General features: G+C 39.4%; 1 protein-coding gene across 2 annotated transcripts in view; it reads left to right on the forward strand.

The window, feature by feature from the left end:
* Nucleotides 1–379: 379 nt before the first annotated feature.
* Nucleotides 380–21705, forward strand: part of RCBTB2 (RCC1 and BTB domain containing protein 2) — a 43703-nt gene continuing 22377 nt past the window's right edge. Inside the window, exons 1-2 of one of the 2 annotated variants that reach the window (XM_014868818.2) lie at nucleotides 380–429; nucleotides 20503–20563. In XM_014868818.2, the coding sequence (XP_014724304.1) occupies nucleotides 20525–20563 (39 nt within the window). In that variant the 5' untranslated portion in view covers nucleotides 380–429; nucleotides 20503–20524. Of the gene's footprint in view, nucleotides 430–12482; nucleotides 12568–20502; nucleotides 20564–21705 lie in introns of those variants that run through there. The other variant, XM_014868817.2, reaches the window with a different exon arrangement.

Consider the following 21705-nt stretch of genomic DNA (forward strand, 5'->3'; position numbering starts at 1 on the left):
TTGCACCCAATGAAAAAATACCTGTTTTGACCAACTCCTGTTTAGCCTCATTTTGCTTCTTTTTCTGTCCGCCGAACTGTGCTAATCTGTACCCTTATCCCTGCTGCATGTTCTGTCACTTGTCTGGCAACATGCTTAGAAGTCTCCAGCCTTGCTTCAGTCCCCCTGGCAGCAAGTCAACCAGTCAGCTGGCAAAGCTGGATAATTACTGCTTAGCCCTAAAGAGCTTGCAGTTTGTTTGCATGGGCCTGTGTCCTGGCAACACCAAAGCATTGAACCAGAGGGCAAATTTTCCTTCCCCCGAGCAATTTCTGTAAGTGGATGAACACGGGGGACTTTTAAACAGACACTAAATGGTGGTTACCAGGAAGGACTACCAGGGACTGAGATATGGACTATCTTCTATGGTTGATTTGCTGTCATTATAAGGTAAAAGAAACCACTGGGCTTTATACTTCCTTCCTTCCTTTATGCTTTTATAGAAAACTGTACATGGCTCCACTGGCCTAAAGGGTTTTTGGGGAATTGCCTTTGTGGAAGTACTTAAAAGACCTGAAAAGTAGGCTGTGGTAGAGACAAGACAAACAGAGAAACCAGGGTAACCAGGTTACACATTCTAAGTAAAGCTGATGTTTTCTTTGTTTATTCAGGGCAATTTGCTCATGATAACTTCTGTCTTTCAATTTCTCCTGATTGTTATTATTGTTTTCCATGGCTGAAGCAGCCCGACTGCCTCCATCTGGAAGAAATAACACACAGGTCAGGATGATAAGGAATGTAATAAAGTAGGACTGAGCCACATTCATCACTGTTCCTCTTGGCTGGCTGCTCCATGGTGTCTGTGTACAGTGTGTAGGATGCTACACTGGAGCACCACCAGCAGCTGCAGAGCAGCGACCCTTCATGTCACAGTCATGCCTGAAGTTAGGTGATCCTACAACCACAGAGTGGAACCCCTAAAGTACTTCCTTGCTCACTAAATCATCTTGAAAATGTTGGCAATCAGGTTATACAATCCTGTTCATGGTCTGAACACAAAGCATTAAAATAATCTTCAGTATTCGACCTAAGTACCCTTATGTTCCAGTTGTGCTGCTTGTAGCCACCTAACTCCAGTAGCACTCATGGCAATTGCATTTGTATTGCAAACTGATAAGCACTGGGGTGATTCAAACCTGTGTTAAACATGATGGGTGCAGGGAAAAATGTAGCAAGACACTCTTGAGACCAGTGTGAGCATCACCAAAATAATGAGGGGAGTTGCATCCTACCTCAGTATTCAGCACTGCTCTGCAAAAGCAAAGTTGAACTGCCTTGGGACCAGATTTTCTGCTTGTTCACAAAAATCCTGTGGAAGTCTTCTGAGGCAGCCTAAACTGTATATCCAGAGAAAAACAAACCTCTTTGTCAGGGGGTTCTCAAGCTGTTTGTCAGCCCTATAGACCAGCCCTGCTGCGCCTGACCTCTCCAAATCATTTTAGATCACACAGCTGAGTGACAAATCACTCCATGGTCTTTCCTGGAGGAACACTAGCCCTGCTGTCAGCCAAGGTAGATGAGAAGTATAAGCAGCCTTAAATTGGGATGAGAGAAGTGTAGATGTTCAGGGAGAGGTTTAAGAAACGCTTTAAGCTTTGGGTTTGCAGCAGAAACATAAAGATATCTTTGGAGGGCTTTTTAAGACTGAGAGGCTGTGGTTTGGTGTGCACCCCTGAATCTTGATCATTAGGTACGAGAAATACATTGTACCTAAGCCTCTTGATCCAAATTTATTTTTGAACTATATTCTACCTATGTCCCCTAAAATGTTAGATGGGTCACAACTCTGAAGAGTTGTTATTATCTGGCAACAAATGGCACCCAGCATCTCAGGGATCTGATTAATGATTTAGAGATGCTTTTTACTTGAAATTTTTATGTGGTTGGAATAATACTTAATAAACTTCTCTTACAGCAATACCAATCACAGCTTGCAATGTTACTGTGTTTGTCCATTAACAGCACATTTCTTTTTTCAAATTCAGGTGGGATGTTTTTTGGAAAGGTGTGTATTGGGCAGTTTTTGAAGTTTTACAGATAAGCAGTTCCAAAACAAACCAACAAAAATATTTCGAAAATGTGCTAAGTGCAAGTCTATTCTCTAGATACTGATGTGCTCCCTTAAATCTGTCTAGCAAAATAGATGGCATCTTAATATTTTTTTGTTTTCTTAGCAAATCCTGCAATGCTGATATAATCTTGTTTTATTCTCTTGGCTGGTTTAACTATTTTGTCAGAAACATAAAAGTGTAGTGCTTCCATTAATGATGCATGGGAAGGAGTAACAAACACTTCACTTGGAGAACTTATGTACTGAAGCTGGGACATGGATGGAATGCCAGTTCCTGATTCCACATTGTTATGAAACCTGCCAAAAAGCCATTACCCAGCCTCAGACATGAGTGTCCTGGGGAAGCAAGCCCAGCTGGATACTGGCCCTCTTGAAAGGCTGGAATTCTCATTTGTTTCTTCATCCTGACCAGCACTCACAAGGCCAAGGAGAGACTGGTGTGCTGGGCAAAATTCCAGATGGTCATTTCAGGGATTCTTTGGGTTTGCTTGGTCCGTCGTAACCCGAAAGGGAAGTAGCAGTGCACGTGACAGATGAATGGAATCTGGCTCCCTGACATCAGGAAAGAGGTCTCCAGCCTGTACTGCCTACAGTGCTTGCAGTCTGACCTCCTTCTCTCAGATGCAACCACACAGGCCAGGTTTGGAATCTGCATTGGCCCAGATGTCAGTTGAGAGAAAGCCATTGGATGCACAGGCATACAGATCTGGAAATGGCATTTGGACTCCATTTGGGAAATACAGTTAAGCCCTTGAGAAACTAGGCCTTTGTGCACTTTCAGACGGTATTGAAATTCAAATATTCATTCTTCTCCTTGCCTGGGGAAAAAGAAGGCTCCTCAGGGAGGGGCCTGGTCTCATTAGAGAGTTTCTCTAGCTGAATACACAAAGTCCCAGCCTCCCCTGGCTGGTGGTCATTGTCCAAGGGAGCCTTTCTCCTCACATCTTTTCCATCTGCTACCAGGATGGTGCCCAGAAAAGCCTGGTGGCAGTGGCTAAATCCAGCAATTAAAGTGAGGCACAGCTCTGCTGCTTATCCCCTTTCCTCCAAATGAGAACTTTACACTTATTTTAGACTTGATCTTGCTGCAGCTCATCCACCCAGACCATGAGGCTTGATGGGAAAGAGCAAATCAAGATATGATCCAGCTGTATCCTGATGTTCCTGGAGTAGCTATTCGTGTCTGATGGGGTGAAGTAACTTCAGGGCTAACATAAACCATTATGTTGCACCCAGTTACCTGGCCTGGAGTCCTACTGTCCAGTTACATGCTAGCTTTTGTACACATATTTTTAAAAATTCATTTAGTTTAGTTACTTTGTTAGTTTGTTAGTTTGTTTTTAAATCTGCCCCCATTAAATTATTTCATGAGCTGTGGGCTAAAAGCTTTTTCTGTCATTTAAGTCCTCCTTCACAAGAATAGAATGCCTTTAGTGATGGTAGACCTGATTTACAGATAAGAAAGGTGTGGATGTGAAGCAGTGACACAAGTCTGCCCTTTGAAAATGGAGTCAGTGGAATGCATACCCACAAGGTGAACTTCTGAAAGTGATACACACAGGAGTTCTTAAGGATTTCAGTGCTAAGGTGGTCCGATCCATTATCCAAGTCCTAGCCTTTTTACAAATTAATATGTAGAACCAACATCTACATAAAAAAAGCAGTCACCAAATGTCTGTAACTCTTCTCTGAAGTTAGAAAACAAAGGAAAGACTGAACAGGCTGTATTGAAGGCATTGAACTTTTCCCCAGGAGGACTTTTAACATTTCTGGCTGCACCTAAAACCCTCTGTGACTTTGATCAATGGTTTTCTAGTTTAGTCTCTGTATTGGATTTGAAAAGGAAGAGAGAGGAAATAGTTCACAGCAAGAATGTCTAACATTGTAGAATCTTAATGTTTTAGATAACAAGAAATACTAATCCACTGATGGAAGATAAGTTATTTAACTTAGGGTGATCAGACTTCTTCCAGAGAATCCCAATTCAGACACATTTCTTGGATAGTCAGGAGCAGTTGAGACCCTTCTATCTTCATCTCAAAACAGTGAATGAGAGAACAGCACTAACCACAAGTAAAGTTGTGGTGAGCACAAAACCATGTGACCTCCACTACTGAAAGAAGAGGACTTGACCATCACTTGCATTCCATGAACATTGGCCTAGGAGAGTTGGGTGCCCCAAACTTGACCCCAAGACTTGTTTATACCACACAGCAGAGCATATGCATGATGCCCAGACCCAGAGGAAGTAGCAAAGAAGTGTGACATCTGAAATGGTAATTCTGTTTCAGTGCTTAATTACAGGCCTGGGCTAAGCACTCTACTGAAGAATGTGATTTACATATCAGAAGTGCTTCCTGGACTTCTACATCTATTGTTTTAACAAGTGGATTTTGTATTATAGTAGGGCAGTCAGAGCCCTGCTTTGGCCATTTAATGACCAGGCCAGAGGCAAGATTCAATTGCATCAATTTCAACTCATTTGTGAAATTTTCGAGAAGACTACAATACAAAAAAAGTAGGGGGTTGAGGAAGGAGAAGGGAAGGAATACTGTTGAACATATGGTGTGTAAAGGTGTAGTAGTAAACGAGAAAAACCATCACCTTTAAAGACAAACAAGTTAAGTGGAACAAAAAAGATATGTAATTCACTTTCCATGCAAATCAAGAATTTGAGATTAACTATTCTGTTCCATTGTTAAACTGTAAAGCACTATTTGTATCTATGACTCCAATAAATTAATTTTACTTAGATTAAAGGTTTTTGGCATTAGAATTAGGACAAAATTATGATTTTGGCAAGGCTTCTTTATTCTTCCAATTTCTCTTGCAAAAGCCAAAGCTCACCTGAATGGCAGAATTTCCATCACGTTTTTTTAGAACCATCTTCATTTTTACATTGGATGAGAAACTGACAGGGTGACTGATGAATTGTCACACACCATGACTTGCACTTAGAGAAACATATGAAAAAGCTGTGAAGCGCAGTATGAACAATTTCCTAGGCTACAAAAAAGAACATTGAAACCTTGTGATGATCCAAAGACTCCTGTCACTGGGAAAGATTAAGTGTTTCAGGAATATTTCAAATGTAGCTGAGAACTCAAATTGTCCATGTCCAGTTTATAGCTCCAGCTTTTTCCCCTGAGCAACTTGTTTATTTTCCTTTTCCCCATGTATTTCAAGAACTAATGGTTACACATCACTTTGGGGAAAACAAAACAAGATCACTTCCTCAAGTAAATTTGTTGCTTAATTGATTCATCTTCATTTCAAATTCTCCATTAATTTTTGATGTTCCTGTTTAATAGACATGACCATCTATTTTCCTTATGTGTGGCTCTCTGTAAATCATCTTTAGAGCTGCTATATCACAGATTAGTGTGATAGATTTAAGTGTATCAAGATCTATATATGGAGTAGACTTCATAATGAGCATATGGTATAATACTACAATGCTGCTAATGGCAATAAAATACATTTATACAGAACATATGTATGCTTTATACAGAATATAAGTATGCTTTCTTTTTAAAGCTATTGATTTCTGTAGGCTTTAGTATAGTAGTATACAAGACACTTTCCATGTTAGATTCAGTGAGGGTTTGGACATGCCTGGCTGCCCAGCTGGTCATACATGGAATTTCTTAGACTTGTCCAAAATCTTCAGTCCCTCTGACCTTAACAGAGAATAACCCTTACATCAACAAACAGCAACAATGCTTCCATTAAAAACAAAACACAAAAAAAACCCCTCAAATCCCAGAAAGCATTGAGCATTTCCTCATAGGAAATAAAAAGTGCATATCAGTGTTATTCAATGTCAAAAGCTAGACACATAATTAAACATGCTCTACATAAGGACACATAATGGGAAAAGTGCCATAAAGGGTCAGGCCTTCTAACAAAATCTGTTCTCTGGCAGTGAGTTAGAAAAGAACAGGGTAAGTAAATACAAAACTTCCTTTAAATATTATCCTAGGCTTTGAACATTCATAGCTCAGAGATTTCTCAGCAGGAGACCCTTGTGAGCAATCTCAGTCAAGTGCTCTCCCCTGACTTGTTCATGCAACGTTTTAGCACTACCAGAGTCTTAAAATGGGAAGTTCTGAAAGGTGAATTGCAGGAGGAAAACGACTTTTTAATTTTTTTTTTTTTAACTCTTAGGATTAATGCTGTTGAAAAGAAAAAAAAGTCTTCTTCTGACAATTAATTTTATAAGTTCACATTTTGATATAACATTGCTCTTGGCTTCTGATAAAATGGGATGCTTCTATCATCTGTAACATTCTTTCTAATACATACCCAAAAAGCAATTGCTTGATTTTATTTAGCTTTTCAAAGCCCATAGAGTGACTTGCAAATTATCTCCAATGAAAAAAAATGGAGGTTATTTTTAAATTGTTTGCACCAAGTAATATAAATCCAACAAAACCTGAGATATAAGTCATTAACTCTTATAAGGTTACTGTGTATGTTCCTTGCCAGAAAGACATCTGAGAGCAATGCTAAAGCATTTGCTTAAATTCAGCAATTACCTTGTCTTTCAACAACAACAGTTACACAAGTAGAGGCAATTTAGTGAAAAACGTTACGCCTCATCAAATACATGCTACCACAAATTTTACATTTTTAGTAAGGAAACTGCTTTATTCATGAGGGTCAAAGGCAATGTCTGCTAAGATGTCTGCTCCACAGAAAGCAAATGATGACAATGGATACAATACTCTACCCATAAATAGCATTCACTTTGCCTTACTTATTATTTATTGCTAGAGTCCAATAATAGAAAATCAATTTACTTTAGCCTTACCAATACTGGATTCAGTGCAACCAATTTTGTTTCCGTTTGGAATTATAAATCAAGGTTGTGAGTTCATTTTCCTGTTCCACAAACACTTCCTATTTTTACACTCATCCTCAGTGAGTAACACATATGATTACACCAGTATCACCTTCTTTCAGATGCCTGAATAGATTGTGCAGTCAGCACGGGGTTGCATAGCTGGGATCAACTCTTTGTAAGAATATTTTGTTTACTTTCTTGCAGTCTAAATACAAACAAACCCCAAAAGACACCACCTTTCAGATTCTGTTTCCTTGGATATTTTTCCAAGAATACCTTCAGGATGTGCATGCAAAATATAGTTGTCCACAACAGACCAATAATATATTTATCTTTTCCCCAAATTCAACCCTATGCATGTAGGGTTTTCGCAAAGCCTTGACCTGCAGATTCTTTTTTCCTCAGGCCTTTCCAACAGACACAAAGCTTAAGGCAAAGTGTTATTTTAGACTCCATAAACTCCTCATGTCTGACCACTTGAGTTCTGATTACCCAGGCTGCTGGCTAGCAGATGGCCTGTGCCAGCTAGAACAATTCAAAGGTAGTGCATGTTAAACACCATTTCCAGTGGATAACTCTGCTCCAAGTCTGCCCTCTATGCTAGTCTCAGACTCCCTCAATGCTATCTCAGCAGCTGTTGCACCCTCAAATACTACATGCTTTCATTAAAGTGATCTAATTTAGGTTTCTTTTTTTTTTCTAAACTCTGGGAAAGAAAACCATGGAGGTGAAATTTTTAAACAATAGGTAGTAACCAGCCACTTTCAAATACAATGAACTAGATAAAAACCCTTCAGACATAAGCAAGATATGTTTGAAGGCCACAGGATGACAAACAGCACAGGGGAGCTCCAGGGCCATTTGAGATGTAGTGTTGATTGGCCCATCTGATCTTAAGGGAAATACAGCCCTAAATAATATGGACATGAGCTAGGCTGTGTCTCCAGGCAGGGAAAGAGGCTGTGTCCTGGCCATCTGCAGTTTAGCAGAGGCATAGCCAAAAATGCCTCCAATTTTTATGTGACTGAGAAACAGACTGAGTTGTATGCAAGTGATACTCTTACCACTTTTAAAGGAACTAGGTAGGTACAAAAATGGCAAAAGTGGTTCTGCTGACTGAAAAGATATTTTGACAGCTAAAAAATGTGATTAATTTCACAATTCTTGAAGTCTTCTTTTGATATTAGCTTTCAAGGACAGTATTTCAAAGCTGCTTAGAAAGTGACAAATTTCTTCTGGTATTCCTCAGGTCAGTTCAAGTCCATGTCTGTATTACACAACAAGATCCTACATGAAGTCCCACCTTCTCATCTAAAGTTATTTTGGAAGCTTACTGAAACCACTGAGCTCACAGCAGACAATGGTCTATTTGGAATATTGAGGAACCTCCACCCTTCTGGGATTTCCCCATTCCCAGAATGCTGCACGTGTATTGCTCTTTCATTTATTGCTCCAGACGAAGCTGAAATGAAGGGAAATGGACAATATAAAATCTTGTATGACATTATAATTGAATGTGACTTGTCAAAACTTTTGTTTACCAGGATGAGCACACTTAGCCAGATCCCATATGTGTGTTAATTATAGCAAGAAAGCAAACAAAATGTCAATAGTTAAAACAAATCCTACCAACAGGAAATGGTTATCAAGCTGTGATAAAATGTTTATCAGGAAATGTTTTTACACTATCCAAAACATTTCCTGTCTGTAACATTTTTTTTGTGGGAAAAGGAATATCTGTGGTGCTAGAAATAGCATCTTTGCAAGGAATTAAATGACAGTGCTTATAGAAAACAGCAATAGCCACAGATCTAGCTTCTTTCCTGTTTTCTTCTTTGTACATAGTATGATGTAACTCTGAAAGAAAACTGTTTTCAGAAGTTACACGGACATCACTGAAGTTCGTACTTCACAGATTAAAAAACAATTCAAAGCAAATTTTTCATAGGTAGTATCTAAACAATGTAATCATGGAGGTAGTGGAACCTTGATCCTTTGCTCACTGAGACTGATAGTGAAACAGTATTTCTATTAAAATATCTGGAAAAGCTCAAAAGAGATTAATTAGGCTGAAAAGCAGTACTATTGAAGGCATCAAAAAATGATACTAAAGGGGAAGAGTATCTTCAACAGAGATTATCTATTGAAATGCTTATTCAGAATAAAAATAATGAAGAATTATATTTCCATAATAATGACTTTTCAAAACTAGGAAAATTCTGATTTGTTGCAAACATTATGGGTAGTATCACAAAATCACAGCATTTGAATATAAGCAAATACTTGTCAGGATCAACCTATAACACATTACAGAATACAGAAGCATAATAGATTATTCTTCCTAGATTTGTTCTATCAGCCATATGATGTCTAACTTGTAGTCTGTTATTCCATTCTTAAAGTATTCCATCCTCCCCAAAAAGAACAGTGAACTTTAATGGCTTTTTAAAGGGAATTCAGCCACTAAAACTGCTTGAGTATTTGGAAAAATTAGATTATTGTGACATAATCTTTGACTTTTTGGTTTGATCAAAAACTTTTATTTGTTCCTGTTTTAACAGTAGGTTCTATATCTTTTATTGCATTTTTTTCCCCTGTACACGGAACTACAACGGAACTAATTTCTTGTACAATGGATCTAATGATAGAATCCTAAAAGCAGAAAGGACTTCAACAGGTCATCTGATCAATTTTCGTGACCTGAATTTGGATCAAATAAAGTTACTTTAATTTTGATCTACAATCTCAAATCATGGAAACTACAACTTCACTGGGAAATTCATTCCCCACTTCCTTATCACTGTGAAAACAGTTTTCCTTATTGCCAAAGATGAAACTCCTTTTCTTCAATATTTTTCCTGATCATGCAGTGACCAAGAATTCTCCTTGCTCTTTGCAGTAGCATTTTCTCTCAACCTGGCAATGTTTCATTTATGTCTTAAGATACTATTTTTGGACATCCCAGTATGAAGTTTACCTGTTTTGCAATGATGTGATGCTACAAGCTAAAATTGGACTGCCTTGCAGTGCACCATCAGCTCTTCCCAGCTTCACATCAAACAGAAATGGAATGAGCATCATCCTAGCCATTAATTGAAATATTGGAAGGAACTACAAACTGCTCGTAAGATGAGACAGGCACATATCAGAATCATACAATCATAGAATAGTTTTGGGTTGGAAGAGACCTTTAAAGGTCATCTAGACCAACCCCCTTCAATGAGCATTCCTTTCCATTCCAATTCCCTTCCATTCATTGCTGCTGAGTTCTAAATCTGGCGTTACATTTAGGAAAAAAGAAAAACAACCCAGGGACAGTTCAAATGAAAGGAAGAAAGCAAGACAGGAGTTCAACAAACGACATGTAAGGAAGGGCAGAAATAACTGGATCAGGTTTTTACTTGAAGGCATAAATAATGGAGGCAACTTTCCACTTTCACTGTCAGAAATTTGTGTAGCATTTCCAGTTTGAACTCCTGAGGATTTAATATATCTCCATTGCTTCTTATTATGGTTTTTTCTTTTCCATTAAATTAAAATGCCACTTAGTACTTAATATTTTCTAAGCTATATACTGTAATTACCTTTAAACTCTTTACAATAAGCTAAACAAATAATCCCTTTAGCTATGTCTTATTTTCAAACCATTGATCATCTTCATGCAGCCTATCCCTTTCTCAATGTCCCTATAAAAATATATAGTAGCATTACATGCAGCATTCTAATAGCTGGTCTAAAATACTAATTACTGGATGCAAATTACCTTTCAACTACTGTTGATTCCTATCGTGGCACATTCATGAATTAAATTAGCCTTTTTTGCTTCTACGTCCTCCGGCATTCAGCTGCTGTTCACTGAACTCAATCCTTTAGCTAAATGTTTCAGAAAGCAGTTTCTCTGCTTGTAGATCCACATCTATTGTTTCTAGATTTAGAGACTTCAGCATATCAAACTGCATTTTGTTCCAGAGGTTGAAAACCTGTTCCACTGCTTCTAAGTGTGACCTTCAGCAGTATACAGCACTTCTGTGAGTCAAATTGAGCATAACTTCTAGACAAATATCCAATACTGTTTTAAAATATGCACTGAAGAATCAGCACACACAGTTGTTTTAGGAGACAATTACTCTTTGCTTTACTGCCAGTCTGAATAGTAACAGCTTCAGCTTCCACTGGATTTTGCTACCACTGTCTGCTTGATGAGATCATCAGGTATTTCATTATAGTATACACCCATCTGAGATCCAGCAAGGCCAGGCTGGATGGGGCTCTGAGCCACCTGGTCTAGTGGAAGACAGCCTTGCCCATGGTGGATGACCTTTAAGGCTCGTTCCAACCCAAACCATTCTGTGATTCTTTGATTCCATGCATTGGGGAGCACATCAGGGAAGAGCACTGGTAGCCAGCACAGCGCTGCAGGCACTTCATGTATGATATAGGTGAAGAATGGGAGGAAAGGCACGTGTAGCCCATAGACTGACACTGCCATGCAACATAGCAAGTATGGAGAACATGCACCTGTGGAACCTCTGCTCCTGTGGTAACTTTAAGGAAGGGCTTTCACAACTTTAGGTACTACACAAACTTCATTGCTGGACAGCCAAAGGCTTGCATCTGAGTACATCAATATTTAAAATGTCAAAACATCCTTGCTAAGCTGTCATTCCCAGAAGAAAAACTGAGACCTTCCCTAGGTCATAAAGGAATTTAATTTTTTTATAGGAACTCAGTTCCTTAGCTCCAGAGCAAATTTCCTCCTGAATAAGGTTCCCACAGCAATAATGTAACGATATCATTGGATACGGCAGCTAGGGTCTCTGAGTACTTCCCACAGCAAAACAGCAGGCAATTGTCACACTCAAGGTAAAAGACACAACCAGACAAAACAGCCAGGTTGTTGCTTTTAGGAAAACTAATCAAGTCTATCCTCTTTGGGGGTGCTTAATTTTAAACATATGCCTTAGGAGAAATAGAATGCTTAATATCCCCTCGCTTCCTTAGTGAAAAAAAACCCCACAAGATTGCAGATTGGAATACCATAGCAATATTTGTCATTCCTCTTTGACCATGTGTCTGTCAGTGTGTGGTTGACACGGGTGTTTTGGCCGAGGCAACAGCCAAGGGATCTGGTTGAGTCACCGTCCCTGGAAGTGTTTAATGCAAGGTTGGATGTGGCACTCAGTGCCCCGGTCTAGTTGCCACGGTGGTGCTGGGTCACAGCTTGGGCTCAGGACCTCAGAGATCTTTTCCAAGCTAATTGATTCTGTGATTCGGAGAGGGAAGGAGTGGTGTCTACCCCACACCGTACTCGCTCCGGGCATGACTCTTCCCAAGGCAGCCATGGGCCGGGCCCTGGGACAGAGAGCTCCTGCCTGTCCCGCAGCTCCCCTCAGCAGCCAGCACGGCTGCTCGGCCGCGGGGCCCGGCGGGCTCGGAGGACAGCGGCCGCGGCTCTCCAGGCTCCTGCTGCAGTGGGTGGATCCCTGGGAGGTGCCAGCCGCTTCCCTCCCCTTCCCCTCGCCCTCCCGGCTTGGCGGTGAGGAGGCGCCCGAGCGCGGCAGCATCTTCCCGGGCCGGGGGGAGGAGCCGCCGCCGCCTGCGGGGAAGGAAGGTGAGCTGTGGAGCGGGGGTAGGAAGGGAAGGGGAGGGGAGGGAAGGGGGCTGGCTTCCCCCCCTTCGCTGTGCTTCCCTTCCCCGGGCGGCCGGCGGTGGGCAGCGGGGCTGGGGCTGGGGCAGGGCGCGGCCGCCCGGGCTGCGTGTGCTGGGCCGGGCTGGGGCTGCGCTCCCCGGGGCCTCGCTTCTCAAGCAGCCGGTTTGTAAATGGCCGGTAACGGGGATGGCGGGGTGTGTCTGTGTGTCTGTCTGTATGTCTGTGAGTCTGTCCGTGTGTGACTGTGTGTCTGTCTGTGTGTGCCCCGCCTCTGTCCGGAGTCACGTCGGTGCGCGCTGCCCGCAGGTGCGCAGAGGTGTGATGGTGGTGGCAGCACTACAGGCGAGCCGAGCTTGGCGACCGGTCATGTTTTCAAGGAAAAGAAAGGATACTTTGGAAACCAAGCGCGGTTTATTTATTGTGGGAGATGGGTGTATTTAATGGCGTTTCCTTGGGCAAGTGAGTGGGGTGAGGTCTGTAGGGAGTGATGCTTGTGCGCCATCAGAAACCATTTGGGTTGATGAACCGATGTGCCTTCCAGTACGTGAAGGGAGCTACAGGAAAGATGGGGCAAGACTGTTTACAAGAGAATGTAGTGACAGCATAGGGGGGAACAGGTTCAAATTGAAAGGGAGTACATTTAGATTAGCTGTTAGGAAAAATAACACTTTCACTGTGGTTTTTGAGGACTGGAGCAGGTTGCCCAGAGAGCTGTGGATGCTCCATCACTGACACGTTCGAGGCCAGGTTGGATGGGGCTCTGAGCAACCTGGTCTAATGGAAGCTGTCCTTGCCCATGGCAGGGGTTGGAACAAAATTATATTTATGATCCTTTCCAACCCAAATCGTTCTATGATTTCATGTTGGAGGATGTGAAAGCAAACACAGGGTAAAGGAAACATTTAGAAGCAATCATCCTGCTCAGCGTTGATAGAAGGGATAATACTGTCCAGATATAGGAAATAAATGTGACAGAATTATGCAGGATGTGAATGATATGATGGACCGTAAAGTAGCAGGATGAGACTGTGTGGATAAAGAAAAAAGAGTCAAGTGTATCATTGCTTTGAGACAAGAAAATTATAAGAGTCTGCTATAGTCCACAGGAGTTGGATTTGTGTGAGAATGTCGCTTACTGAGAGATACTGTCAGGAGTTATGTCGCAGATGGATTTCTTTCTTAGACTGTAGAACCACAGAATGGTTTGGGTTGGAAGGGACCTTAAAGATCATCTGTTTCCAACCTCCCTGCCATGGGCAGGAATGCCATTCACTAGACTGGATTGGCCCTGGCCCCATCCAGTGGCCTTGAACACTGCCAGGGGTGAAGCATCCACAACTTTTCCTGGCAAACTGTGCCCTCACCACCATCTGAGTAAAGAATTTCTTCCTGGGATCTGATCTGATTTTATCCTCTTGTTGTTTAAATCCATTTCCCTTTGTCCAATCAATATCTGCCTGTGTAAGAAGTCACCCTCCCTCTTTTTTATAAGCCCCCTTTAAGTAGTGAAAGGCCACAGTGAGGTCTCCCTGGAGCCTCTTCTTCTCCAGGCTGAACAATCAAGAGAAACGGATGATGGCATCATTTAGACATACATTGATGCAGAGGATCTTACATACAGCTGCTATCAGCTTGCCAAATAAGCACTGAATTGCCTTAGGTAAGCAGTAATTGCTCTCAGGTAAGCAGTGTGAAAATTCTGGGACAAGGTGGTTCATTAGTCAGCTTGTGATCTTGGATCACATTCTTAATTAGATTAAATAAGTAGAAATAAAACAGGTGACTAAACAGGTTTGAAACTCTTAGTTTTAGAAGGGCAAGCTTGGAAAAATCAAGAGGATTAATTAGTGATGTTGTTTGTACAGGAGTCCTGAGGGCCCTAGAAGGTAAAAAGCTGTTTTGTGCCAAAGGTAGAATCCATTTGGAATTTATCCAAAAAAAATATTTTTAAAAGGTGTATTGAAAACAACTTCTACCCATCGAAAAGGATTTTAGAAATACAGACTAGAAAAAGGATAGTTAAGTGAAATGAAAATGAAGAGGTAAAGTGCCAATTCAAGAGTAAGAACTGGCAAAAGTAGTTCTGAGTTTGTTATAGATAATTGGTTTTTTTAAGCTTCTTTAATCATGTAAGTGAAAACAATAATAGAAATAAGACCTCAGGTGGTAAAGTTGAGGTAAAATCGCCTTGGGATCGTGATGCATATCACCTGTTGCAGTTTGGAGTGGGCTACTGCAGTGGGTAGATTTAATGTTAGATGCTCAAACTTTTACCTCAAAAGAATAACGTTTTGCCTCTTAATTACTTACTGTTTTATCTCTCTCCTATAATATGCAGACAACATTAAGAGTTTTAATGATCAGAATTCTTAGCTCCAGGCATATAATACCTGTTTGATGTGTATACCTAGGTAAATTCTGACTTTGCCAGGTCCCCACATCCAGGTACAATGCCACCTGACATCTGAAGCTGGTACATGGTTCATCCTGGACAACTGAGCTCTTGGTGCTTCTGAAAGTTTCAATATTTTCTGTACTACAATTCCTTTACCTGATTAAAATATTTTTAAAAGCTGTTTCTTTTGCATATTTACTGTGCTATTCAGAATGGTTTTGTTCTGCTGCATGGTCAGTATTTTTAAGAAAGTTGTTTTCTTTCTTAAACTGAATCTTTGGATTAATTTTTTTTCCCTAAAGCTGGTTCTGTGACCTCTGATGTTGGAAGGTCAAAATGAAGATAAGTTTTCAATTCTACGAAATCAGTTGTATGGCAAGTGAAGTTTTACGCAGAATATAAAATAGGCAAGAGCCAATAATTGCATCAGTTGTATTTTATTATGTTTGTGTTTCTGTATGGATTACAGGAACTGAAGTTTGGGTAACAATTCACCAAAGAGAGGAACTTTTCAAGTTAATTTTCTGAAAGTCTTGGATTAGCCATATCAAAATTGTGAACATATGTTTTTCTTTAGCACCTCAGGCTAGATTTAGGTTACATTAGATTACATTGGGTTTGCAATGCAGGAATGACATCTTGTTCCCAAGAGACTGTCTGACAAAATGTCTGATTAACACATCTTGAGGTCTGGAGATAATGCTCATTATGTTTTTTTCCTTTTACCGGAGAAGTAAACCAGTAATTATGTCAAAGTGACCCCAACATCTTTCTATAATACTTTCAGCACTTAAAGTAGTTCTTTCATTGTTTCCATGATCTGAAACACTTGTTTGCCTTCAAAAGGTATTTTTCCATGTGTAGAAGGAAGTGTAAATATTTTTAAGTGGAAGTGTGTTTTGATTGACATTTTCTTATCAGGCTTTTTTAGCTGCTGACATTGACATTTTAGTAAGTCTACTGGAGGCTTAATTTTTTAATAAACTCTACTGTTTTCTTGTCTTTGTATTTCTTTCTTTCATTTATTTGTTGCATAGCTTCTCTTTCTTAGTAGTTGCCAGCCACTTTCTTCAAATCTTTTTTTAAAATTCAAGTAGATAGATTGCCTAAGGTGTGGTTTTATTTTTTCAGATTGACTCTAGGGTTTGTAAAATGAGAAAAGAATTTGAGATTTTTTTTAATTTCTGCTTTAAATATTTTCCTTCTGGTGGGTGATGATGATTTTTTCCAGTTGCTTCCTCTCTTGTTGCTGTCTGGTCAACAACCCACCCTTCTACATCAATGATGATGATAGACGTTTTTAAAGGGGAAAAAAGTAAGTGGAATAGGAATGAGAAAAATGAAGAAACTTAATACGAGCACTTGTCTTACCATCACTTAGGATATGCATTCTGCATGTGAACCTCTGGAAACTTCAGTGGGGTCATGCTGGAGGTCCGTCCCTGGAGCCAACAGGTGGAACTGGATGTCATGCCAAAAGAGATGGTGTCTGACAAGATGCTTTTGGCTGACGTTTTGTCTCTGGAGATGGAGCCAATAAAGAGTTTCTGGCCTCTAAACCATGTGTTGATTTGCTTGTGTAATAAGTAGGCACACAGTGGCACTTGGGTTAGGAGCAAAGAATTCACAGTCTGGTGTCATGAAGCAAGAAAGGAAGAAGATTATGATTCAGTTAGAGTTATAAAAACAACCACTCACTATTTGTCAGGATCAGCAATTTCTTGGTAATGGAAAATGCCACATCAGTAGAAGAATGAATGATAAGCTGAGTGCTGTCAATATATTGTCAGCAGTGGGTGTAGTATTGGCATTTCACTGTACATGAAGAAGGAAGATAATTTTGAAAATAGTCTTCCTAGAAAGGAATGTGACCTGTCCAATAGGAGTACATGTTGGCAATATGCTGATCTGATCTCTCCTGCAAAGTTGCTTGGACGAGTTAGCACCATGTAATGACTACTCTGGTGGGAGACTGCTGAGAAATCAGGAATATTAGAGAAGGTTAGGTTCCTTTTCTAAGTCTCATCGAGTCCCTTTTCTCTGTGACATTTTCTTGTAATCTTTCCTAAGCCTATGGTTAGAGTCCTTGGGGAAGAAGCTGCAGACAGACCTTTGAATCAGCAGATGAGATTCATAAATGCTCAAGTTAAGTGGGAGGAAATACTAAGTGGAGTTCTAAAAATTTTTGTTTGCTTGCCAAGTTCCTAGAGAGAGAAGCTACAAGAATGTTTACGTTCAAATGAGTCAGTGAACCTGTTTAAATATTTAGGGTTAAATGGTCTTGGACTGCTAATGAAGCTTGGCTACTAGAATTAGTATTTATGTTCTTTAACTCAATGTTATGTGTACTGCAGAAATATATGTGTCTAACCCGAAGATCTAGGGTGGCTGGACCAAAGCAAGGGTCAGAACTTTTCGTTTCCAAGACCTAAACTCAGACTGCCAGGGTATGCTGTTCAGATTCTTAATTGAACTTGGATTACAGATAAGAGATTTGTGGAAGTTTAATATAAATATTTTTGTATCAAAAAGCAGTGCACGTCCTCAAGAAATGGATATTTAGAGTAGTGATGTTTTCTCCTTTATAACTGCACTTTGGAATTTTTTGGGGGAAACAAAGCTACTGAAAATTATAAAAAGTTTTCATGCATGAGAAATACTTCTTTTTACCCTTTCACTTTCTTAAGTATTGAATTTTCAAAAAATGTAGTGGCTAGATATTTAAAAGTAAGGGCTTTTAGCAGTTATGTACATATTATAAGATTTAGTAGACAAACAAAGCCAGTAACTTGTCTGAAATAGCTAGGATATATTTTTCTCCTGTACCTGATTTACTCAAATATGCAGGTTTTTGTATTTTATTTTTTGATGAGAATACTGTTTTTTCTTTACTTGATGGCATTGACAATGGTTATTTTTCTGGAGGAAAATTCTTGCAAGTAGGCAAATATGAATCATTGCTAATATGTTAAAAGTATACGGACAAGAATGGTTCTTAAACAGGCTCAAATTTGTCTGTCTTTATTTTTGGGATCCTCGGGTGAATATATACTCTTAATTCAATTACAGGTTTTTAGAAAGAACGACTGTGCAGATACAATTATGTGGCACTCAATATGTACTTTTATTAGAAGAGATGAATTTGAATGAAAGAATAAACTGGCATGATTTGAATCATCCTGTGTACTCCTGTGGGGTTGCTCAGAAACAAGGTGTCTATGTTTGCAGAACAAACTGAAAATGAAGTTGCAGGGTAATTTTCTTAAAGTTATATTTAAGTTAAACATGTTCTAACTTTTGAGTTGTGAGGACATGTAACTGATCTTTGTTATTGAAAAATCAAGGCAAAACTGTCGGGAGTCTGGAAAGAAATGAAGTGGAGCACTTTTTATTAGTTAACTGAGGTGGTTAGATTGTAATGTATCTTTATACTAACAAAACTGCTTTTTATGTGAAACTGTGCTTTTGTCGGCACAGATGCAGTTGAAGTGAAATACTAGAACCTGAACAATCATGGGTAGCAGTTTTGTATCAAATAGCTCGAGGAAAGAAATACGGAATTCTACATTTGTTTAAGCTAGAAAATTCAGTTAATAATTTTTCCCTTGGGGTCTGAGTGTAGGCTAAGGATGGTCAAGAAGTGAGTAACATATGTCAGCATTGCTATGGAGTGCTGGAAATTGATGCTGCAAAATTTTGGATGGCCTCAATAATCAGCTTCACAGTAGGACTACTGGCATACTTGAAATTAAATGCTTCAGAACAGTTCAGTAGCACAGGCAAAGGTCTTGATTTGGGGATTTGTTTCTTCTTTAAATAGAGATAATGTACACAAAATCAACTGGTTGCATTCTTGTTTGAACAAGTATGTTGAAGAAAATAAGAAATCGCTTAACCACAAGAGCTCAGCAAGTTCCCACATCTCCCTGAAAGTGTAAAGTTTGGTAAATGGCTGTGTGTGCTTATTCAGGGCTCTGCTCAGCTGCACAGGCAGAACTGTCTGGTGCCATTTAGCTCTTGGCTGCTGCTCCAGCTTGGCATGGATACGTGGATATCCCATGGGTCCTGTATCATATCTGCCAGCACCGTTTGGTGTCAGGGATCCCCAAGGTCATCTCAAATACCAGTATTGATGTGTAGGCAGCTGAGTCAGCCCTTTAGTCTGTTCTAGTTGAAGGGAATATAGCTTAGCTACCAGTTGTTTTCAGTTTGGTTGTGTGTTTGAGCCTTAAGCTCAAAGTCACCGTGAATTTTCCCACATGAGCTGAATTCTTCATTCAATGTCTCAAACTAGGTGTATAAAATACACTCTGTGTGTGTAGGTTTATGAGTTTTATTGAAGCTTATGCTTAACAATTGTGCATATTCAGTATGGTCGAGCTGCAGCAGTTGTTCAGGTTTTTCTTTTGTTGCATGAAAATAATTCTTGTTTATTCAGTAGATTGCATGTTGAATCATTAACATACATAATACTTAACTCATATTAATTTAATCTATTTTATGTAATCGGATTAGGTTTTATGGCATGAAGTCTTACATAAGAGATGTGTCTAGCAGTAAGTTAGGTAGTTTTATGCAGTCACATTTGATACTTGTTTTAATGTGGTATTACTCTGAAAATTAACTCAGTAAAATGGTAACTTGTTTGTTGAATGTTATTCTGCCTATAGTCAGAATTTTAGAGATATGTAGTTTTATGTGAGAAGTAAACATATTTTTAGCTATGTCTGAACCAATGTATCTCAAAGAAAATGATGTGCACAACTTTCATCATTGTTCAGTGAAAGAGGCTTGTACAGCTTCAGAGCTGCTTCTCGTTTTTGTAGTTTTCCTGCAGAGTTACGTGGCTTTATGGTAGGAAATAATTTTAGGATAGTAGAGTTGTGCATATTTGTGAAGAAGCATCTGGTCTGAAAATCTGTTTCAGTTGATAATGTATGTCACCGAAATTATACAGGTAATTTACAGGTTTGACAATATTTTCTGAAGCAGAATGAAATTTTTAGCAGCTCTCAGTAAACCTGAAAAGACACAAATGTTTTTCTAACATTGGCTTCAGAATGGAACTGGAATAATTGCATTTGAAGGCTTAAGCCAGAAATTGGATTCTCTGAGCTGTGTGCTTTTTCTTTGCTGAAAGAAATGTCTTAAAGCATTATGTCAGGAAGGTTCTCAATTTATTTTTACTGCAATGAAAAGGCATTGGAGTATGGTGCTCATATCTCTCTTTCCGATCAAAATCTGATTAATTTTCCTACTTGTTTAAAACAATCTTTTGTCCAAGAATGAATATTTTAGGTAAGAACACAGAAGAGCAGAGTCTGCCTAACTGATCACAGTACAGTTGTATATAAAAGCAAAACTGAGAGAGCTTTGCATTTCTTCTTTTCTCACTCCACAGAAGAAGATAGTTCTAGCTGAATATTAAGTGGGCATAGTTTCAGAAAGTATTGTTGCAGCAATATGATATGATGATTTTAACCACAGTTCTCTCTCTGCAGGGTGACACAAGCACAAATCCATATGGAGGATGAACCTCCTCCTCAAGGAGTCAGTGCCAAGGTCAGAGTGTTGATTTGTATTGGGAATTCTGTACTGCTCTGCTCAAAAGGTTCCATTTACCAGTAGCTTAGTACGTGCAAGTACTTTTCAAGGTAGACAAAAAACCAAAGCTATAGATAGAAGAAATGATACTAGCTGAAGAAATCTTGCTTAAGTCATCCACAAAATATTAGAAGAACAATGTATTCATATAACATCTGAGATTCATGTCTAAGTCTGCCTTTCACGACTTTGTGCAATATAATGAGGGAACTGATCACTTATGAGATATAAATATTGGTAGGCTAAGAGTCGAAACTGACTTTCATATTTTTGAAACAAAATATAATGTGGAACTGTGTGAGGTGAGAAAGTCTTGAAAAGTGGAAGAATATCTCTTACTGAGTTGAGTGTAACTAATAATTCCAGAGACAGAATTTAGATTATAGATTTTTTTTTTTGTCTGATAAAGTTTTGGTTAGGTTTTTTTTGGTGGGATTTTTTTGTTTTTGTGGTTTTTTTAAAGAACAGTATCATAAGTATTCCCTTGGGTGCTTTTTATAGTACTTGGGGATTTTTTTCTTTCAGCATATTATTTTAGTGTTAACAAATGCTACAGTTTTGGGGTTTTTTTTTATCCTGTAATTGTGAGGATAGGACATGAGTGCTTTGTAGAACGAGGTTACAGAAAAACCAACTGGGTTCTGACCCACTGAGCACTTGGAATTTAGAGCCCACGTTATAAAGAAACCAATGCGTTATTCCAAGAAGGGAATCTGTATTCAGGATGCCCTGACTGTCCTTTTGAATTCAAGGCTTCTTCAGTCTTGAGCAAAAGTGGGATGCAGTTTTGTTGATGCAGTTTGAAGAACAGTCTCTGATGCTTTTAGTATTTATTATTATGATATCTTAAGAGGGTCTAAAATTCTCTGTAGAATAAATGGTAACCTCTTGACATAAAAGAAATTATTCTGCAAACAGCAGATGAATGAAGACTGATTCCATATGGATTCCAGTCCTTCGTCCCTGATAACCCTGCTGTGTGTCACAGGGAACAGTTTTGCTAGGATTAGCTTGGACCTACTTGCTCACTGACTTATTTCATAACATAATGTCTGTTTGTCCAGCTGCCTGCTGCCAAGCTGATTGTGTCAGCAGAATCT

The sequence above is a fragment of the Sturnus vulgaris genome, chromosome 2, assembly GCF_052056855.1.
Source record: "Sturnus vulgaris isolate bStuVul1 chromosome 2, bStuVul1.hap1, whole genome shotgun sequence".
Classification (NCBI taxonomy): Eukaryota; Metazoa; Chordata; class Aves; order Passeriformes; family Sturnidae; genus Sturnus; species Sturnus vulgaris.